The sequence below is a fragment of the Lithobates pipiens genome, unplaced genomic scaffold, assembly GCF_037356315.1.
Source record: "Lithobates pipiens isolate NorthernLeopardFrog02 unplaced genomic scaffold, aLitPip1_a1.2 Scaffold_10, whole genome shotgun sequence".
NCBI lineage: Eukaryota > Metazoa > Chordata > Amphibia > Anura > Ranidae > Lithobates > Lithobates pipiens.
Window position 1 is genome coordinate 232,336,724 of NW_027507686.1, and position 17,560 is coordinate 232,354,283.

Consider the following 17,560-nt stretch of genomic DNA (forward strand, 5'->3'; position numbering starts at 1 on the left):
TGGAAAGGTGACAGGACAGTGACAGTCCAGCGTTCGCCGCGCACATTACAAAGTCCACTCTGCAGACATCGGGTCTCATTTATCACCTGGGAAAACGATAACCGAATGTGGATCCTAATTGGAAGTGCCTGAGAAATTTAAAGATTTTCCTGAGCTGATAACAATAATAAAAATAATTCATTTCCCCGCCGGTAGAATAAATGAAAGAAAAGGGCACATCAAAGTCGCACCGTGCCGCAGTCTGCATCATACCGGGGTTATACCCCTCCTTTACACTGTCCACAAATGACAAAAAGATTAGTTACACTTTAATGAATGGATTTCCATGTGTTTGGCCAGTTTAAGTAACATTAAACCTCCATATTTTTTTTCTATTAAAATAATAAACATCTCATACTTACCTGCTCTTTGCAATGCTATAGTACAGAGCAGCCCCGATCCTCTTCTTTTGGGGCCCCCTCCGCCGGTGCTCCTGGCTCCTCTTCCCTTGCCAAGTGCCTTCATAGTAAACTGTGTGTCCTCACGCCCAAGCCCCTCTTCGACGAGTGCCCCCACAGAAAGACGCAATTTATGGGGGCACTCATGCATGCTGGCTCCAGAGCCTCACTGCCGGTGTCCATTGACACCGACTGGGGGCTCAGCCCTGCCCCCTGCACCTTTGTCACAGCATTTGATTGACAGCAGCAGGAGCCAATGCCTCCTGCTGCTATCATTCTGCCCAGCAAGCAGGGAGACAGCAGCGAGAGTCGGGATAGGGTTTAGGTAAGTATAAGGGGGGGAAGGGGGTGCTGGGTGGATCCTCCAGCTCAGAGTTTTTTATTCATAGAATGCATTAAGGTAAAAAAAAAAAATTAAAGTGGTTGTAAGGGCAGAAGGTTTTTTATCTTATGCCGCGTACACACGATCGGACTTTCCAGCAGACTTGGTCCGGCAGACCGAAATCCGTCAGTCAATTCGATCGTGTGTGGGCTCCAGCGGACTTTTTTTTTTCCCAAAAGTCCAACGGACCTAGAAATAAAACATGTTTCAAATCTATCTGACGGACTAAAAATCGGGAAAACCGTTCGTCTGTGTGCTAGTCCAACGGACCAAATACGACGCAAGGGCGGCTACTGGCTATTGAACTTTCTTGTTTAGTCCCGTTTAAGTCATCACGTTCAAAACGAACGGACTTAATCCGGCCATGTGTGGCCAAGTCTGTTTCGTTCAGAAAGTCAGTCGGACCTCCGCCGAAAGTCCGTCGGGAAAACCGTCAGACCTAGTCCATCGAAAAGTCCGGTCGTGTGTACGCGGCATTAAAAGAGAAGTATGGTTTTTCATTTCTTTTTTTTCCCTAATCATACTTACCTAGGTGGATGCAGGATCGGTCTGATGCTGCGTCTGTCCCCGGGTGCCTCTGCACTGAGAACCGAGCGATCGAACGCCGCCGATGGCTCGGTTCTCACAGATCCTTGAGCAGAGAGCTGCTGGCTGCCAATCATCAGCTCTCCTCTCTGCCCCCCCCCCCCCGCGCGCTCAGTGGAGTGCTGAGCTGTGGATCGGCGGGGAGCGGCGGTCTGTCTCTCAGCTGCTGAGACGGCCATCAGTCCAGGCACCTGGTGGATCCCAACTTCCATTGTCGGGATGATGCGGGGCCTGGACTTATTCCAGTAACGTCAGCAGAGAGTGGACTTCAGATCACTCTCTGCTGAAAACGGGTCACAACGAATTGCAATCCTGTGACCCTTAGGAGATGCCCAGCTAAACGAGCTCAGGCTGGACTTCTCCTTTAACCACTTAAGCCCCGGCCCATTTGGCTGGCCAAAGACCAGAGCACTTTTTGTGATTCGGCACTGCGTCACTTTAACTGACAATTGCGCGATCATGCGACGTGGCTCCCAAACAAAATTGACGTACCTTTTTCCCACAAATAGAGATTTCTTTTGGTGGTATTTGATCACCTTATTTTTTTGCGCTATAAACAAAACAATAGCGCTAAGTTTGAAAAAAACACATTCTTTTTTACTTTTTGCTATAATAAATATTCCCAAAAAATATATAAAAAAACATTTTTTTTCCCTCAGTTTAGGCCGATACGTATTCTACATATTTTTGCATGGATTTGGTTGTCGGAATCTTCGACCGTGTGTACAAGGGCTTAGATAGGAGCTAACTTTAGTAGCTGGTCCTTTATCCGTTTTGCAATCAAAGTGCATAACACTATGCCTAAAGCCCAATTCCCCACCCTCTTTTTAATGCAGATTGCATATACAGTAAAAAATCCGACATTCATTTACTTTTTTTTTTTCATTGCAAAGGCTGCGAGCCCATAGTAGAGTGAGAGCGAGGTTCTCTCTGTCTCCAGTGGTCTGACATGTCTTCTAAACAGTGCTCTAATTAACAGTGAGCAGTGTTATTGATTTGATCGGTGTTGGGGGGGGGGGGGGGGTGTCTACATTTAAATAATAAATTGCAAGGGTTCAAATGTGCGATAATATTTATTCATGATCTGAAAACACTTGGTGGCATATTTGTTTTAAAAAGAAAACCTACTTTTGGTGAGAATTAAATATAATGTAGGCCTTTCGGCCAGGGGCTACATATGCAAAAGAGGACTTTGGAATAAGATCACCTTTCTTTTTGTTTAATAATAATAAAATCTTAAAAGGGATGGTGGTGAGTTAATGCGACTCTCATATCTATTAGGTATATTGTTGGTGAGATTTCTGCATTGAGTTCCCAGCTTTGCACACCTGTTGTGGCCATTTTGAGAAGCTTATGTCTCTTCCTGCTGAATTTTATATTTATTTCCTTGAATTGGCAAAGGGGTGAAGTCTTTTAAAACCCTAGTCCCAGCTAATACCTTTTTTTAAATCTTAGAAATAGTGCAGTTGATCTAGGGGCCGAAGGTGGCCCTTTGTTTGCCTTTATATGGCCCTTGGGGCTCCATTCCACCCACCGATTTCAACGATGGGGCTCCGTTCCTCCCAACGATGGGGCTCCGTTCCTCCCAACGATGGGGCTCCGTTCCTCCCAACGATGGGGCTCCGTTCCTCCCAACGATGGGGTTCCGTTCCTTTAAACCAAGGATATGCAATTAGCGGACCTCCAGCTGTTTCAGAACTACAAGTGCCATGAGGAATAGTAAGACTCTGATGGCCACAAGCATGACACCCAGAGGCAGAGGTATGATGGGACTTGTAGTTTTGCAACAGCTGGAGGTCCACTAATTGCATATCCCTGCTTTAAACGATGGGGCTCCATTCCTTCCAACGATGGGGCTCCATTCCTTCCAACGATGGGGCTCCATTCCTTCCAACGATGGGGCTCCATTCCTCCCAACGATGGGGCTCCATTCCTTTAAACCAAGGATATGCAATTAGCGGACCTCCAGCTGTTTCAGAACTACAAGTGCCATGAGGAATAGTAAGACTCTGATAGCCACAAGCATGACACCCAGAGTCAGAGGTATGATGGGACTTGTAGTTTTGCAACAGCTGGAGGTCCACTAATTGCATATCCCTGCTTTAAACGTTGGGGCTCCGTTCCTTCCAACGTTGGGGCTCCGTTCCTTCCAACGTTGGGGCTCCGTTCCTTCCAACGATGGGGCTCCGTTCCTTCCAACGTTGGGGCTCCGTTCCTTCCAACGATGGGGCTCCGTTTCCTTCCAACGATGGGGCTCCGTTTCCTTCCAACGATGGGGCTCCGTTTCCTTCCAACGATGGGGCTCCGTTTCCTTCCAACGATGGGGCTCCGTTTCCTTCCAACGATGGGGCTCCGTTTCCTTCCAACGATGGGGCTCCGTTTCCTTCCAACGACTGCAACAGTTGGCCACTTATTACCCTGATATAAAAAATAGGCTCTAGTTTACACCTACTGATGCCAGGACATTTTTCTACTCCCACTGGCCATGGTCCGCCCCCCCCCCCTGGAGTTAGAAGGACAATAAACTGGCCCTTTGTTTAGAAAGTGTGGTGACCCCTTATATATATATATATATATAGAGTGAAAAAAGGTTACAATCTCTTTACACTCTTTGATTGCTGTTGGTGGTGTCCCTGTTGTTTCCCTTTCCTTTGCTTCCTTTCACTTGCTTCCTATGTGATAGGGTGCTAGAGGACATAAAGTGATAGAAAATCTCCCAGGTGGAGACACAGACAACTCAATAAAAGCTATTACTGTGGCTGTTCCTGTAACCTTCCAAACTATAACCAAGACTAAAGGAAAAAAAAAGTTTTGACTGGAGTTGACCTTTAAGACTCTTCATTTTAATTCTTGATTACAAGGCTTCTTGAAAAACAACCATAGACATGGCTTTATTACATTTCGGAGCCACTCTTTTTTCCTTGAATAGTCATAAATTGAGACCAACAATCGAGAGAGCCACTATGGGCGCCAGCATCTCCGGCACAGAGACTTCCATGAATCCATAGTAGGATTAATTGCCGCTGACTTACTGTGAATACAAAAGTGCCTCTGTGCATGTATTCTGCCCTCAGATGAGATGCTAGTTGAGGAAGTGATGATGTCACAGGCTCAAGGACATCGCCAAGGTCATTTTATTAGAGGAGAAGGATATCGGGGAATCACTTAATGGCAGATTGCGGAGGGGGCTGGTCGATGAGCTCACCCGGCTCTGCTCAGTATCTAGGGGAGTCGCATCTCCCAGCCAGAGCGAGACAGAACAGCTTTAATTAAGTGGAGTAAACTGCTTTGTGTGTGGGATGCTGTTTCACAGGATGCTGGCATGGGGCCAGTTATAAAGAAAAGACACAAAACTGGCTTTCCAGCTTGGTATTCATTGAATCGGAGAATGCCTACAGCAGATACAGACCAAAGTGCATTCTGTTATCTTTTAAATTTTACGCTTCTGTTGATTATGTTTTAGCAAAAGTCTGTGTTAGGTTCACTTAAATAAAATCCAAAGTGTGTTCCATTATTTTACACTTAGATTTTGTCTTCAAGCGTATGTCAAGGCATTTTTAGTAATGACCCCTACTAGTGTCGTAGGTTACCTACTAGTGACCTGCTCTGTAGCTGCACCCAGACACTCTCCAACCCACTGACAGCAACAACCGGAGAGACTTCAAGGTCTCCAATTTTCCTTTACAAAATGTATTGACTCAATTGTCTATGGCGGCCTTTCTCAACCTTTACAACCCAGAGGAAGCCTTGAAATAACATTACAATCTCAGGGAACCCCTGCTAAAAATTACTATAGCTACAACTCATGGTACATTAATGTGATGATCAGTGGGAATAATGCTACTTACACTTGTAGTCATTTGGAAGAATTTCCCCATTACACATAGCTTAAAGCAGCCTTTTTCGACCAGGGTGCCTTAAGGTTTCTAAAGGGGTGCCTTGTCAAAATGCCAAAAAATTACCCTAAAATTGTAGACAAGACAGTGGGTGGACGAAACCTTTTCGTTACACAATGCTACAGGTTTTCATTGTACACCATTACAACCTTCTAGCTGCCAACCTCTTAACGACCAATGACTTCATCAGTTGATGAGGAGGATGTCGGTTGCCTGCATATCATCCTTGTCTGATCCTCCCCTCCCTCTCTCCATCAGCTTTGGGGTCTCATTAGCTAAGTGATGGAGAAAAACCGAGTGAGAAGAGAAACACTGAAATACTAGTCGATACCAGTTTGCAAGTGTAGTTTCTTTGGAAGAATAAATCACCTTAATGTTGGGTGCCCTACATGTATTGATGTTGCTGCATTATGTAAAACTATCTGAATAGGTTTTATATTTTAGAATGGGGCGCCTCAAGACTGTCCATACTTTTAACCACTTACAGACCGCACGTCGTTGTTATACGCCAGTACTTTGAAGAGGGATATCGTCGTTATTTCAGCAGCTAGCTGCCATAACCCCGATATCCTCCTCTTCAGCGGGAGGTCCGCTTTCAGATAAAAGTGGTTTCTGCGGCGGAATTCGTCGCAAGATCACTTTTATTGCCGGCGGGAGAGGGGCCTCCTTCCGCCGCACTCCGGTGCCCTCTGGTGCTTACCGGAGCCGTCGGTAGCAGTAGACGCGATCAGGTTCTTCTCCCTGTTGGGTATGGAGACAAGTGAGGGGAAGCGGAATTATTTTTTTTTTTTAAACGCGACACGTACAGCCAAGCTTGTGTGCAGAAGCGAACGCATACGTGAGTAGCACCCGCATATGAAAACTGTGTTCAAACTACACATCTGAGATATCGCTGTGATTATTAGAGCGAGATAAATAATTCTAGCCCTAGACCTCCTCTGTAACTCAAAATATGCAATGTAGAATTTTTTTAAACTTCGCCTATCGAGAATTTTAAGGGTAAAAGTTTGTCTCCATTCCACGAGGGGGCGCAATTTTGAAGCGTGACATGTTTGGTATCAATTTACTCGGCGTAACATTACATTTTACAATATAAAAAAAGAATTGGGCTAACTCTACTGTTTTCTTTTTTAATTCAAAAAAGTGTATTTCTTACAAAAAAAGTGCGCTTGTAAGACTGCTGCCCAAATACGGTGTGACAGAAAGTATTACAACCACCACCATTTTATTCTCTAGGGTGTTAGAAAAAAATATATATAATGTTTGGGCCTCTAAGTAATTTTCTAGCAAAAAAAAACTGAAGTTTTAACTTGTAAACCCCAAATCTCAGAAAGAGGCTCGGTCCTTAAAGCGGAGTTCCACCCAAAAGTCTACCACCCAAAAGAAATTCCACTTTGTGTACTCCTTTCCCCCTCAGGTTCCACATTTAGCACCTTTCGGGGGAAGGGGGGGAAGGATACCTGTCTTTCACAGGTATCTTGTTCCCACTTCCGGGAGCCTTAGCCGTGGCTATTGACGTCACCGCCCAGGCTTCCTCCTCCTTCCCCGGCCACCGAGCCAGTAGGAGAGAAGAGCGGAGTAGGATTGCTGGCGTGAAGCCATATGGCTTTACTTCCGGATTTCCTTACTCGCAATGGAGGCCGCATGCACCCGACAGCTGATGGAAACATCCGCTGTGGTGCTGACATCGCTGGATTCCACAACAGGTAAGTGTCCGATTTATTAAAAGTCAGCAGCTGTAATATGCGCAGCTGCTGGCTTTTAATTTTTGCAGCGGTTGGGCAGACCTCCGCTTTAAGTGGTTAAAGGGTGCCTTGACTGAAAAAAGGTTGAGAAACACTGGCTTAAAGGAACAATGGTGTCAATGGGAACTTATCTGAGAAGCAGAAATATCTCTGAAACCTCTGGCATAACACCACCCATATCCTAAATTTCATTCAGGCCCATACCTGGAAGTGTCCCTTCCTCCTGCTCTTCACAGATGCGGAGAAGGCCTTTGACAGGGTGGACTGGCATTTCATGCAGGCCACCCTGTCCCACATCAGTTTAGGCCTGCACATGGCCAGTTGGATCCTGTCTTTCTATCCCATCGGCTTCCACGCGGGTGAATGAACTGCGCTCCGAATACCTCCCCATTTCGAACAGGACGAAACAGGGTTGCCCCCTCTCTCCACTAATTTTTATTTTAACGCTAGAGCCATAAAATCACAAAAGAAACCTCTGGCAACCTCTGGAGAAACCTTAGGGTTCCATGGGACCCTTGTTGAGAAACCCTGGTCTAGGGAAAAGTGAGTAGGGGTAAAGGATGCCCAAAAATAGAAGCAAAAATCCTCCCGCTTAGTATTATTTTCTATTATCTTTTGACCTCTGCCACAGATCCGATGTAGAAATCTAAATGCCTCTTCTAAAGTGAACTCTGTAGGGCTAGATAGGAGACTACCTTTAGGTATCATTGGGTTCTGCCACAGACCAGGCTACAGCTCTTTAGACCTCTGTCACAGGCAGGTTGTCCAACTTTAACTCCAGACAACTAAGGACCTTTAAAGCCCATCTCCCAGGCTATGCCGTAGTGCCTGAGTCAACTACTCATTTTGTCTAGGGGTGAGGCAAAAGCTTGTACTCGTCCATTCCTTCATTCCACCAGAAAACAACGCTCCCCCATGGTCCAGCAATAAACTGTTCCTGGTCTATGGAGCCTGCTCTGGGCTTGAAGATATCAGGAACAGTCCACAACTCAAGACCACGTTATCACGGGGTTGGTGGACCAGTCTTTTGCTGGGAGATTGGGGAATTAGGTGAGTAAATCGTCTTTCCCCTCTCCCCTAAACAAAGACGAGTAGTTAACCTGTGCAGTGTGGGTACAGCCCCACTGCTTGGGAAAATGTTTCTTTGCTTGAAGATGGGCCTCAAGTCCAGACAACAGTGCAACTATCTGAACAAAACACATCTTCAGCTTCCTCCATCAGGTGAGGGCCTCGGAGACTAAGCCCTTGTACACACAGTCGGACATTCTGACAACCAAATCCGTTGGATTTTGTCAGACGGATTTTGTCTGAAACTGTTGCATACACACGGTCGGACGAAGTTGTCGGAAAATCCGATTGTACATAACGTGATGACATTATTTCGTTACGACAGGACTACGTTCAGGCTAGTAGCCAATAGCTTTGGTCTAGGAATTTGATCTGAGCATGCGTGGCACTTTGTCCATCGGAGTAGGCTACACATGATCGGAATATGTCCGATCAGAGCATTTTGTCGGAAAATTTTACGGACAAGTTGGAAAACTTGGTCCATCAGATACTCCGACGGAAACAGTCCGATGGAGACCACACACAGTCAGATTATCCGACAACACGGTCCGATAGGACACACTCCGTCGGAATCTCCGACCGTGTGTACAAGGGCTAATACTGGCCCTCTCTGGAGCTATGTTCTCTGAGACAGCAGGCCTTAGAGGCAATGTGTTCTGGCCTCACATCCTCTATCTAGGCAAAACCCGAGAGGCATAGACTCTTCTAGAAGATTTCTCCAAATATTTATCCTCTTTCCCAGCACACATCAATGCCATTAGCCTCTCAATGACTAGTTGAGGCAGAATAACTATAACGCAATACATTGCATTTTCTCACTCTGAAGAACACCCCTAGAAGTAGACAAAAGTAATGTCCTTGGGTTTAGGAGAAACCTAATGATCCCAGATAACATCATGCTCAGGCTGACTACAGTATGGCTGCAGACACTAAATTTACACTAGGGATAGTCCGGCTTAAGGCAAGGTCCCTGTAAAAGACTTTTGCAATACATCTCTGCAATACATGCACATTTCCCTTTGTTCTATCCCTGCAAGTACAGAATGATGCACATTAATCTGCCTGAAATGCACTCCGCTCTTAAAACCTGTGGTTAGTTGACATCATACAGCTTTTTTTGTGGACTGGGTTGTGTCAGTCCTGTCCACTGTCTTTTGTAAAATGACTCAACCACTCCCAATCTCAGATCTTTATGGCATAATGGCTAATTATTCCTAGTCCAAGATAAGAACAGGGAGGGCTAAATAGGCTCTTTGAGATAACGTACAGTCCATTTGAATGTACATTTCTATAAACAATGGGCAGGAAGACATCTGTTTATTGTGTTTGGTGCTGGGATTTGTCCTGGTGTCTTGTGAATCCTGGTCTGGATGAAACTGCGCACTGGCAGTTAACGCCTTGTATCCTTGTTCTTACCAAGAAGGATCATCCTGTTTCAAAAGAGATTGGCCCAGTTGGTAGAATCACTGTGAACAATAAGTATTTTTGGATTTTTAGGCAGGCCATAGATGATACAATTTTCTGTCCTTCCACCATGGGTGGAAGGACAGAAAATGGTACGATTGCCCCATCAACACAATCAGTTGATGTGTTACAAGCAATTAGTTTTGAATAGTATGTAAGCATTAGATTCTTATTTGTATTCTTGTTGGGGAGGTTCGCCCTCTCTTTTGATCCTGCCCACTATTGTAATCAGGACAGAAAGTGATGAGAAATCCAAAATGTAACAGCCAACACTGGATCAAGTTATTGGTTTTAAGCTCTTCTTAGGGACGGCTCAATCCTTTATATATAGTCGGTAAGGTTCAATAAAGACACCAGTCCATTCAGTTCAACCTGTGTGGGGGTGTTTATGTCAAAACCGTTCCCCGGTATACAATCTAAGAGTTTTTTTTTAATTATCAGTGCTTCCCACTGCCACCACCAATTGTGGAAAGGAGTTCTACATCCTTACAGCGCTGGCAGTAAAGAACCCCCGTACACAGTTTAAGGTTAAACCGCTTCTCCTCCAACTTCATTAAGTGGCCACATGTCCTTAATGCCCTGTACACATGGTCGGAAAATTCTGACAGATAAGGTCCGATCAGATTATGTTGTCGGAAAATCCGATCGTGTGTGGGCTCTAGCTGACTTTTTCCGTCGGAAATCCCGACGGAAAAAGTTTGAGAGCTGGATCTAAAATTTTCCGACAGCAAAATCCGATCTGACTTTTTCCGATCATTTGTAGAGAATTCCGACGGACAAAGTGCCACGCATGCTCAGATTAAATTACGAGACCAAAGCTATTGGCTGCTAGCCTCTATGTAGTCCTGTCGTACGCAACAAACGTCACCTCGTTCCGAATGATTGGATTTTCCGACAACTTTGTCTGACCGTGTGTATGCAACACAAATTTCAGCCAAAATCCGTCAGAAAAAATCTGACGGCTTTTGTGGTCGGAATGTCCGACCGCGTGTAAAGGGCATAAGACTGAGTTGTTTTCTCCCTATGCTAGAATCACCATTAAGATATTTCTATATCATATCTCCTCTTAAGCTTCTCTTCTCCAGGGAGAATGCCGGGAGAATGCATTTAATGCTTGTAGTTGTTCCTCGTAGCTGAGGTCCTCCAGCCCTCTTATTAGCTGTGTTGCCCTTCTCTAGACTCTCTCCAGTTCCAATCTTTGTTTTCCTTTAGTAAATCACATACATTTTATTGCGTGAAAGTACATTTCAAGCAGAAGTCCCATTTATAAGCATACATGAGTATATAAAACACACACACAAATGTGAATAAATACATGCATTAGCACGTCAAGAATGCACCTTTCTTTTTATTCTACTCTTTTTATTAGATGGGAATTGGCTTATTGGCTTGTTAAAAGAGGAAGTGTCTAGATCCAATTTTTGATTATAGTGTATGCCTAGTAAAAAATGTGTCTTTCATTTTGAATAGAGTAGAGAAAGGCTATCCCTGTCCAGGTGTATTGCTCAAGGCCTCCAATATGCTGTCCTTCTACCTTGCAGTCTTTCCACGAATTTCCAGGAATTTTGGGGTTCCTCTAGGCATCACACCAAATATCTTTTTAGCTGTCTTTGAGAGTGGCATTCTAAACACCATTTTAAGGGGAACATTCTTCCTATTGACTACTAATATAAGGAGCATTGTTCCTATTGAGCCTTGATTTGGTTTTAGTAAGGGTTCCTCGAGACATGAAAATTATTTTTGGGGTTCCTCTAGGGTTAAAAGGTTGAGAAAGCCTGTTCTAAGTGATGAGCCCAAGAGATTCGATGACTGATGTCTACCTCTACATAGAAAGGCAACTACTCTCTGGAGCTTTGAGAGGTTTGAGGGATCAGTGGATTCCTAATTATAAAGGTTTTCCCGGCCCCTTGGGGACCCCAGGGTTACAGACCCTCCCTACCCCCTTTCTAATCAGTATTAACGCCGCATAAAGATCCTACAGACTTTAACTTTCTCTATTATTTAAGAAGATCCTGAAAACCGTACCCTCATGTCTTTCCAATCGTGTAATTTTGTCTATATATAATACTTTGCCAGAGGAATTCTTTAGCCCCAAGTGCACTATTTTACATTCATATTACCCAACTGCAGTTTCTGCTGCAAGCTGTTTTGCATGTCACCAGGTATCAAGGGGCCTGCTGATGTTGGAATAAACATGAACTCCAGGCATGACCTAGATGTCTGCGCGCTGGAGAAAATAATACATTAATGGGGAGAGCAATCCTATGAGAGATGTAATCCCAATGCTTCCTGTTATATCATGTTGTTATGTACACGTTGCTATTGATTTTCCCAAGAGCAGCTGGATAATGGACTTGTGTTCTTTCTACAGGGATGACGAGTCTGGACCCCAGGCAGCCGCAGAGGGAGCCTCCAAATCGCGGTTTCAGAGCCCTCCGCCAGGCAATGGTCCATGGTGAAGGAAACCGGCAATCATACAGAACCTATAGGTGCAGTATGGGGGATGTATATAATCTGGGTATCCTTCTCTCCACTGTCAGTACACACATACCTTACATGTAAAGGACCAGTGATAGTTCTGTTTAAAGGAAAGCCGACATTCTTTGGGACTCATTTAAAAAAAAAATAGTATTTTTTTATTTTATTTTTTGCTGCAGTTCTTACCTTCTCTCCTGTGCTGGCCTCTGCAGACACCTCACTCGGTCTTCTTTCTGTCACTGACAGGAAGTCTGTTGTTATCCCCCCCCCTATGTCCTGTGAGCCCAGGCTGTCATGGATGCACCCCCTGGGGGAGCATCATCACTCTGGCCCGGGCTCACAGTACTGTTGCACAGAAAAGCTCTCATAAGCTACAATGTAGTCAGTGTTTCTTCAGCAGTAAGAATCACCCTCAAATGGACAGGAAGAAGCAAAGCGGATTGGACAAAAGTATGTATATATAAAAATTTGCATGCAATAAAGGGGTCTCCAGTAGAGCTGGAGGATTCTGGCTAAAATGAGAATCACACTTTTTCTGCTTAGAAGATCACGTAACATCATCTTTCACATAAAAAAAAAATTGGGCTAACTTTACTGTTTAGTTTTATTTTTTTAATTCATTGAAGTGTATTTTTTCTCAAAGAATTGCGTTTGTAAGACCGCTGTGCAAATACAGTGTGACATAAAATATTGAAACAACCGCCATTTTATTCTCTAGGATCTCTGCTAAAATATATATAAGGTTTTTCTAATTAATGTTCTGGTAAAAAATAATGATTTTAACACGTAAGCAACAAGTGTCAAAAAATGTTTAGCCTTTAAGTGGTTAAACTGACCTCATTTACAGACCAAAGTTCATCCCTTTAATCGCTAAAAGAACTAAAAGAGGGATATGCAATTAGTGGACCTCCAGCTGTTGCAGAACTACAAGTCCCATGAGGCATAGCAAGACTGACAGCCACAAGCATGACACCCAGAGGGTGAGCATGATGGGACTTCCAGCATGGGACTTGGGTTTTGCAGCAGCTGGGGGTCTGCTAATTGCATACCCCTGAACTGAAAGACATTTTGTATCTCTCAGCACTGAGGAATGTTGATAAACATTTGTTGGCTTCTTTTTTTTATTTGACAACTGGGCTCTGCACTGTTTACATAGAATCAAGGAAATGGCTGATTAGGATCATGAGGAGGGTTGAATCGAGATTTCAATTTTTTTAACAATTAATCATGCAGCTCTAGTCTTCATCGGGGTGGGGTGGTCCACTTGGGGTTGGGTTTTAGGTTTGATGTTAAAATGCTTGAAAACCGCCCTGTAGCAGATTTACTGCTACAGGCTGGCTGCGCTGCGCATGATCACGTACTGTATATATACGTGATCCTGCACTTCTGGGTATCGGGTGCAAGGGCCTGCCGCCCGCGGTTCGCACACCTCCTGTGATTCTACACAGAGGAAGCTGATCAGCAGATCCCGCTGACCCGATGTCCATCACCACCCGCTGATCGTTCTGTACACAGGCAGATTGCCATTCTGTCAGTACAGAAGGCATGGATCCAGTGTTCCTGTAAAGCAGTGGAAAAAGCACCCTTCCCACTACACTGACTCACCAGCTATGCACACAGTTAACCCTTTTATTCCCCTTGATGTTAACCCCTTCCCAGCCAGTGTCATTAGTACAGTGACAGTGCATATTTTTAGCATATTTTTAGTGTCAGTGGTTCCCAAAAAGTGTCCGATTTCTCCACCGCAATATCGCAGTCTCGCAATAAATCGTTGATCCCTGCCATTACTAGGAAAAAATAAATAGAAATTCCATAAATACATCCCATAGTTTGTAGATGCTATAAGTTTTGTGCACACCAATCAATATACACGTATTGAGATTTTGTTTACCAAAAATATGTAGCAGAATACATACTGGCCTAAATTTATGAAAAAAATTGTTTTTTTTTTACTTTATTTTTTATTGGATATGTATCTTAGGCAGGGTTGCTGAGAAATTTAGTTTGCTAGGTGGTAACCAGCCTGGCTGATTGTTAGGGAGATTCACTGACCTCTTCCTAAATCTGGGTTTTATGCACTTCTCTTTTCTGTCACTAGGTGGCGTTGTTGCCTGTGGCATTCGATGGACAATGGCATAGTAAATCCGGACTAAGAGTATATGGGTTGTCTCAGCCAATTGGCAGGGGTTTCTTTACCCTTGGCCTGCTGGGAGAACCTACTTATTCAGGAGAAGTCAGTTGATCGGGGTTCTGTGCCACCTGGAGGGTTGTCTGGGTGGATGTGTGTTGAAAAGCTCCCGTCTGCTAGGCCAGAAGCCTGTGGCCTATCCGGGAGTACCTGCCTGCTAGGCGGTCTGAGGCCTATCCAGGTTGGAAGCAAACAGTGCAGGGTTGGGGCTTCAGGCTTGGAGCCCAACCAAGTTTCAGGGGTTCTGCTGACCGGAGAACCAAGTAGTTGCCACAGGTGAAGGAAAGCAGTTGCCGTCGGAGACAACCACTTCTGTCGCCAGAGGCAAGTGAGAACCAGAGTCAGAGGTAATGGGGACAAGGTCACCAGCAAGGGACAATCTCTCCTGTTATCAGAGGCCAGGTTCTGTGGAAATTGAAGTACCAGAGCAGCCTTCTTCACTAGCCGGGGATGGTGAAGAAGTTGGGAAAGCTTCAGTAGAGTCAAGCTAGGGACCCAGCGGGACAGCGTGGGCGACGCTTGCAGAGGATTCAGCAGGTTAGCTGAAGAGCCAAGTCAGAGACCCAGCGGGACAGTACGGGCGACACTTGGAAGCCACAGCGGGTTGTGGAGGAGCTCAAGGGATCCAGTGGTGGCTGGGATCTAAGGAGGATAGTGAGAGACTAGAAGATTAGTGAGAGGATCTACAACGGGATACTGTGAATTGTGATCTGCATTGAAGTAGAACGTGCAAGTTCAGTTGCTATAGGAGACAGCGGTCTACAGATACACCTTGCTGCAATTCATTTTATAAAGGCCCTTGAACTGTATAGCTGTTCTTCTATTCCTATTTTCGTCTCGGAGTCTGCCAAGCATATTTGCATCCGCCTAAGGGTGTTCAGGCCCTAACCCTCTCTCCCCAGTTCTGTTAAAGTGGTTGTAAACCCTTACAACACACTTTGACCTACAGGTAAGCCTAGATTAAGGCTTACCTGTAGGTCCAAGAAATATCTCCTAAACCTACACGGTTTAGGAGATATTTGCCCGAAGACAGGCACCGCTGTCTACGGCGCATGCACCATAGACAGCGGCGCGCAGGCGCACTGAGCGCGGCATCGTCTACGACGAAGATGCCGCGTGTGTCGGCTCCCGTGCGCATGCACGGGAGTGACGTCATCGCGGCTTCGCCGAATGACAGCGGCGGAGCTGCCAGACCCCACTGAGAAGATGGATGCGCCGGACTACAGGGGACAGCGGTGACTTCGCTGGCTCCTGTGTCAGGTAAGTGACACATAATGGACTACTATGCGATGCATAGTAGTCCATTATGCTTTGCCTTTGCAGGGAATGAAAGAGGAAGTAAACCCATCAGGGTTTACTTCCTCTTTAAGAGACAATAGATCTTTTTTCATTCTCAAAGTGTCTGGCACCCAGCTTACTCTGTCTACACCACACTCACTATGCCTAGTAACCCACACTGTGAAGATGGATGTCAGCTCTCCCTGACTCCCGAGGTCGCCATTAGGCCTTTAGAGGTCGGGGATGCCGCTACATAAAAAAATATATACTGTATTTATTGGCGTATAACACTCACTTTTTCACTATGAAAATCGGGTGCAAATAGCGTGTGCGTGTTATACACCAATACAAAAATTCAAGTTTTTTTCCTGAAACGTCCCTCTTAAAATGAATGTGCGTGTTATACACCTGTACGTGTTATACGCCGATAAATACGGTATATTTATTTTTTTCAAAAGAAGCACCTTTGACGCTTTTTACCTTCAAGGCAGAAAGAGACACACACTGCTATAAATAGCCGGGTAATGGCTGTAAGTAAAGCTATATGCATTTCTTTCACACCAGCTAATTTGCATAGTTCTGTGCCGCATCAGTGGCTGAGCCACATGGGATTGACACAGCTCAATGGTGTATAATAATTGACAAACTGTTACTATACACATGTGCTTCACCATTTCATGCCAGGCAGTTTTAAAACCCATAATCCGTTTTCAAAATGTTTTTTTTTTGTCTACGGATAAATGTATTTAGTTTGATTTGCTGTGACCTCTCCAACTAGTTCAAAGAGATAACTTCATCGCACACCACACCGGCATACACCCCGGTGTAGGGTGCTGGTACAACTGCTGGATGGCAAGCAGGTGAAAATATATTGCCGGTGTTCTGGCGTATAGAGTCCGGCCATCACATAGTGTTCACTCCGTACTGCGCATGCGCAGTACAGTGCAGACGAAGCTTCGGAAAATCTCCGAAGCTGAACGGCGCCTGCGCCGTGAGTGGAGGAGGTAGCCCCACCATCCAAGCGGACATAGGGTTGTGAATTTTAGAGGGCCCCTCGCGGGCGAGCTTCGCTCGCCACACTTCGGGCTCGGCCTCGCTGCGCTCGGCTCTTTTTTATTCCTACTTTATGTCCACTTGGATAGTGGGGATAGAACCTGGACTCACGGCGCAGGCGCCGTTCATCCTCGGCAATTTTCGGAATCTGTGTTCCTGTGTACTGCGCATGCGCAGTACGCAGGGGACACTATCTGATGGAGGACGCTATTTGACAAGACACCGGCACGTCTTCTGAAACACAAACCACAGTCATTGACGCACAGCGCCTTGAAAAAGTATTCATACCCCTTGAAATTTTCCACATTTTGTCATGTTACAACCGAAAACATTGTTTTATTGGGATTTTATGTGATAGACCAACACAAAGTGGTTCCAATTTGTGAAGTTGAAGCAATTTTACAAATGGTTTTCCAAATTTTTTATAAATAAATATGTGAAAGTGTGGCGTGCATTTGTATTCAGCCCCCTTTACTCTGATATCCCCCAACTAAAATCTAGTGAAACCAATTGCCTTCAGAAGTCACCTAATTAGTAGAGTCCACCTGTGTGTAATTAAAGCCGCGTACACACGGGCGGATTGTATGGCCTACTTAGTCCGCCATACAATCCGACGGACAGTCCGTCCTACTTTCGAATGAACGGACTTGACCACACACGGATGCACAAACAGTCCGTCGAAAGCTTGCGCGATGACGTGTACAGCACGTACGACGGGACTAGAAATAGGAAGTCCAATACACAGCAATGCAACCTTTCGCCGTGTAAATCCTTTCTGAGCATGCGCCATTCTTAGTCCGTCGAACTAGCCTACTCACGAGCGGATTGTCCGCTGAAACCAAAGTATGACGGACAGTATTTCGAAAAATCCGAAATACTTAGTACTCCAGACTGCACGCTAAAAAAGTCCGCTGAAGCCCACACACGAGCGGACTGTCCGCTGAAATGTGTTTCGACGGACTAAGTAGGCCATACAGTCTGCCCGT

General features: G+C 45.1%; 1 protein-coding gene across 6 annotated transcripts in view; it reads left to right on the forward strand.

The window, feature by feature from the left end:
- TRIM44 (tripartite motif containing 44) overlaps nt 1-17,560 on the forward strand; it is a 175,599-nt gene that overhangs the window by 133,256 nt on the left and 24,783 nt on the right. For 5 of the 6 annotated variants that reach the window (XR_013263978.1, XR_013263980.1, XR_013263977.1 and 2 more), the window contains one exon: nt 11,949-12,066. Coding sequence is in view for 2 of the 6 variants with exons in the window: in XM_077462992.1 (XP_077319118.1) it covers nt 11,949-12,036 (88 nt within the window). In the remaining 4 variants the exon portion in view is untranslated. Of the gene's footprint in view, nt 1-11,948; nt 12,068-17,560 lie in introns of those variants that run through there. The other variant, XM_077463006.1, reaches the window with a different exon arrangement.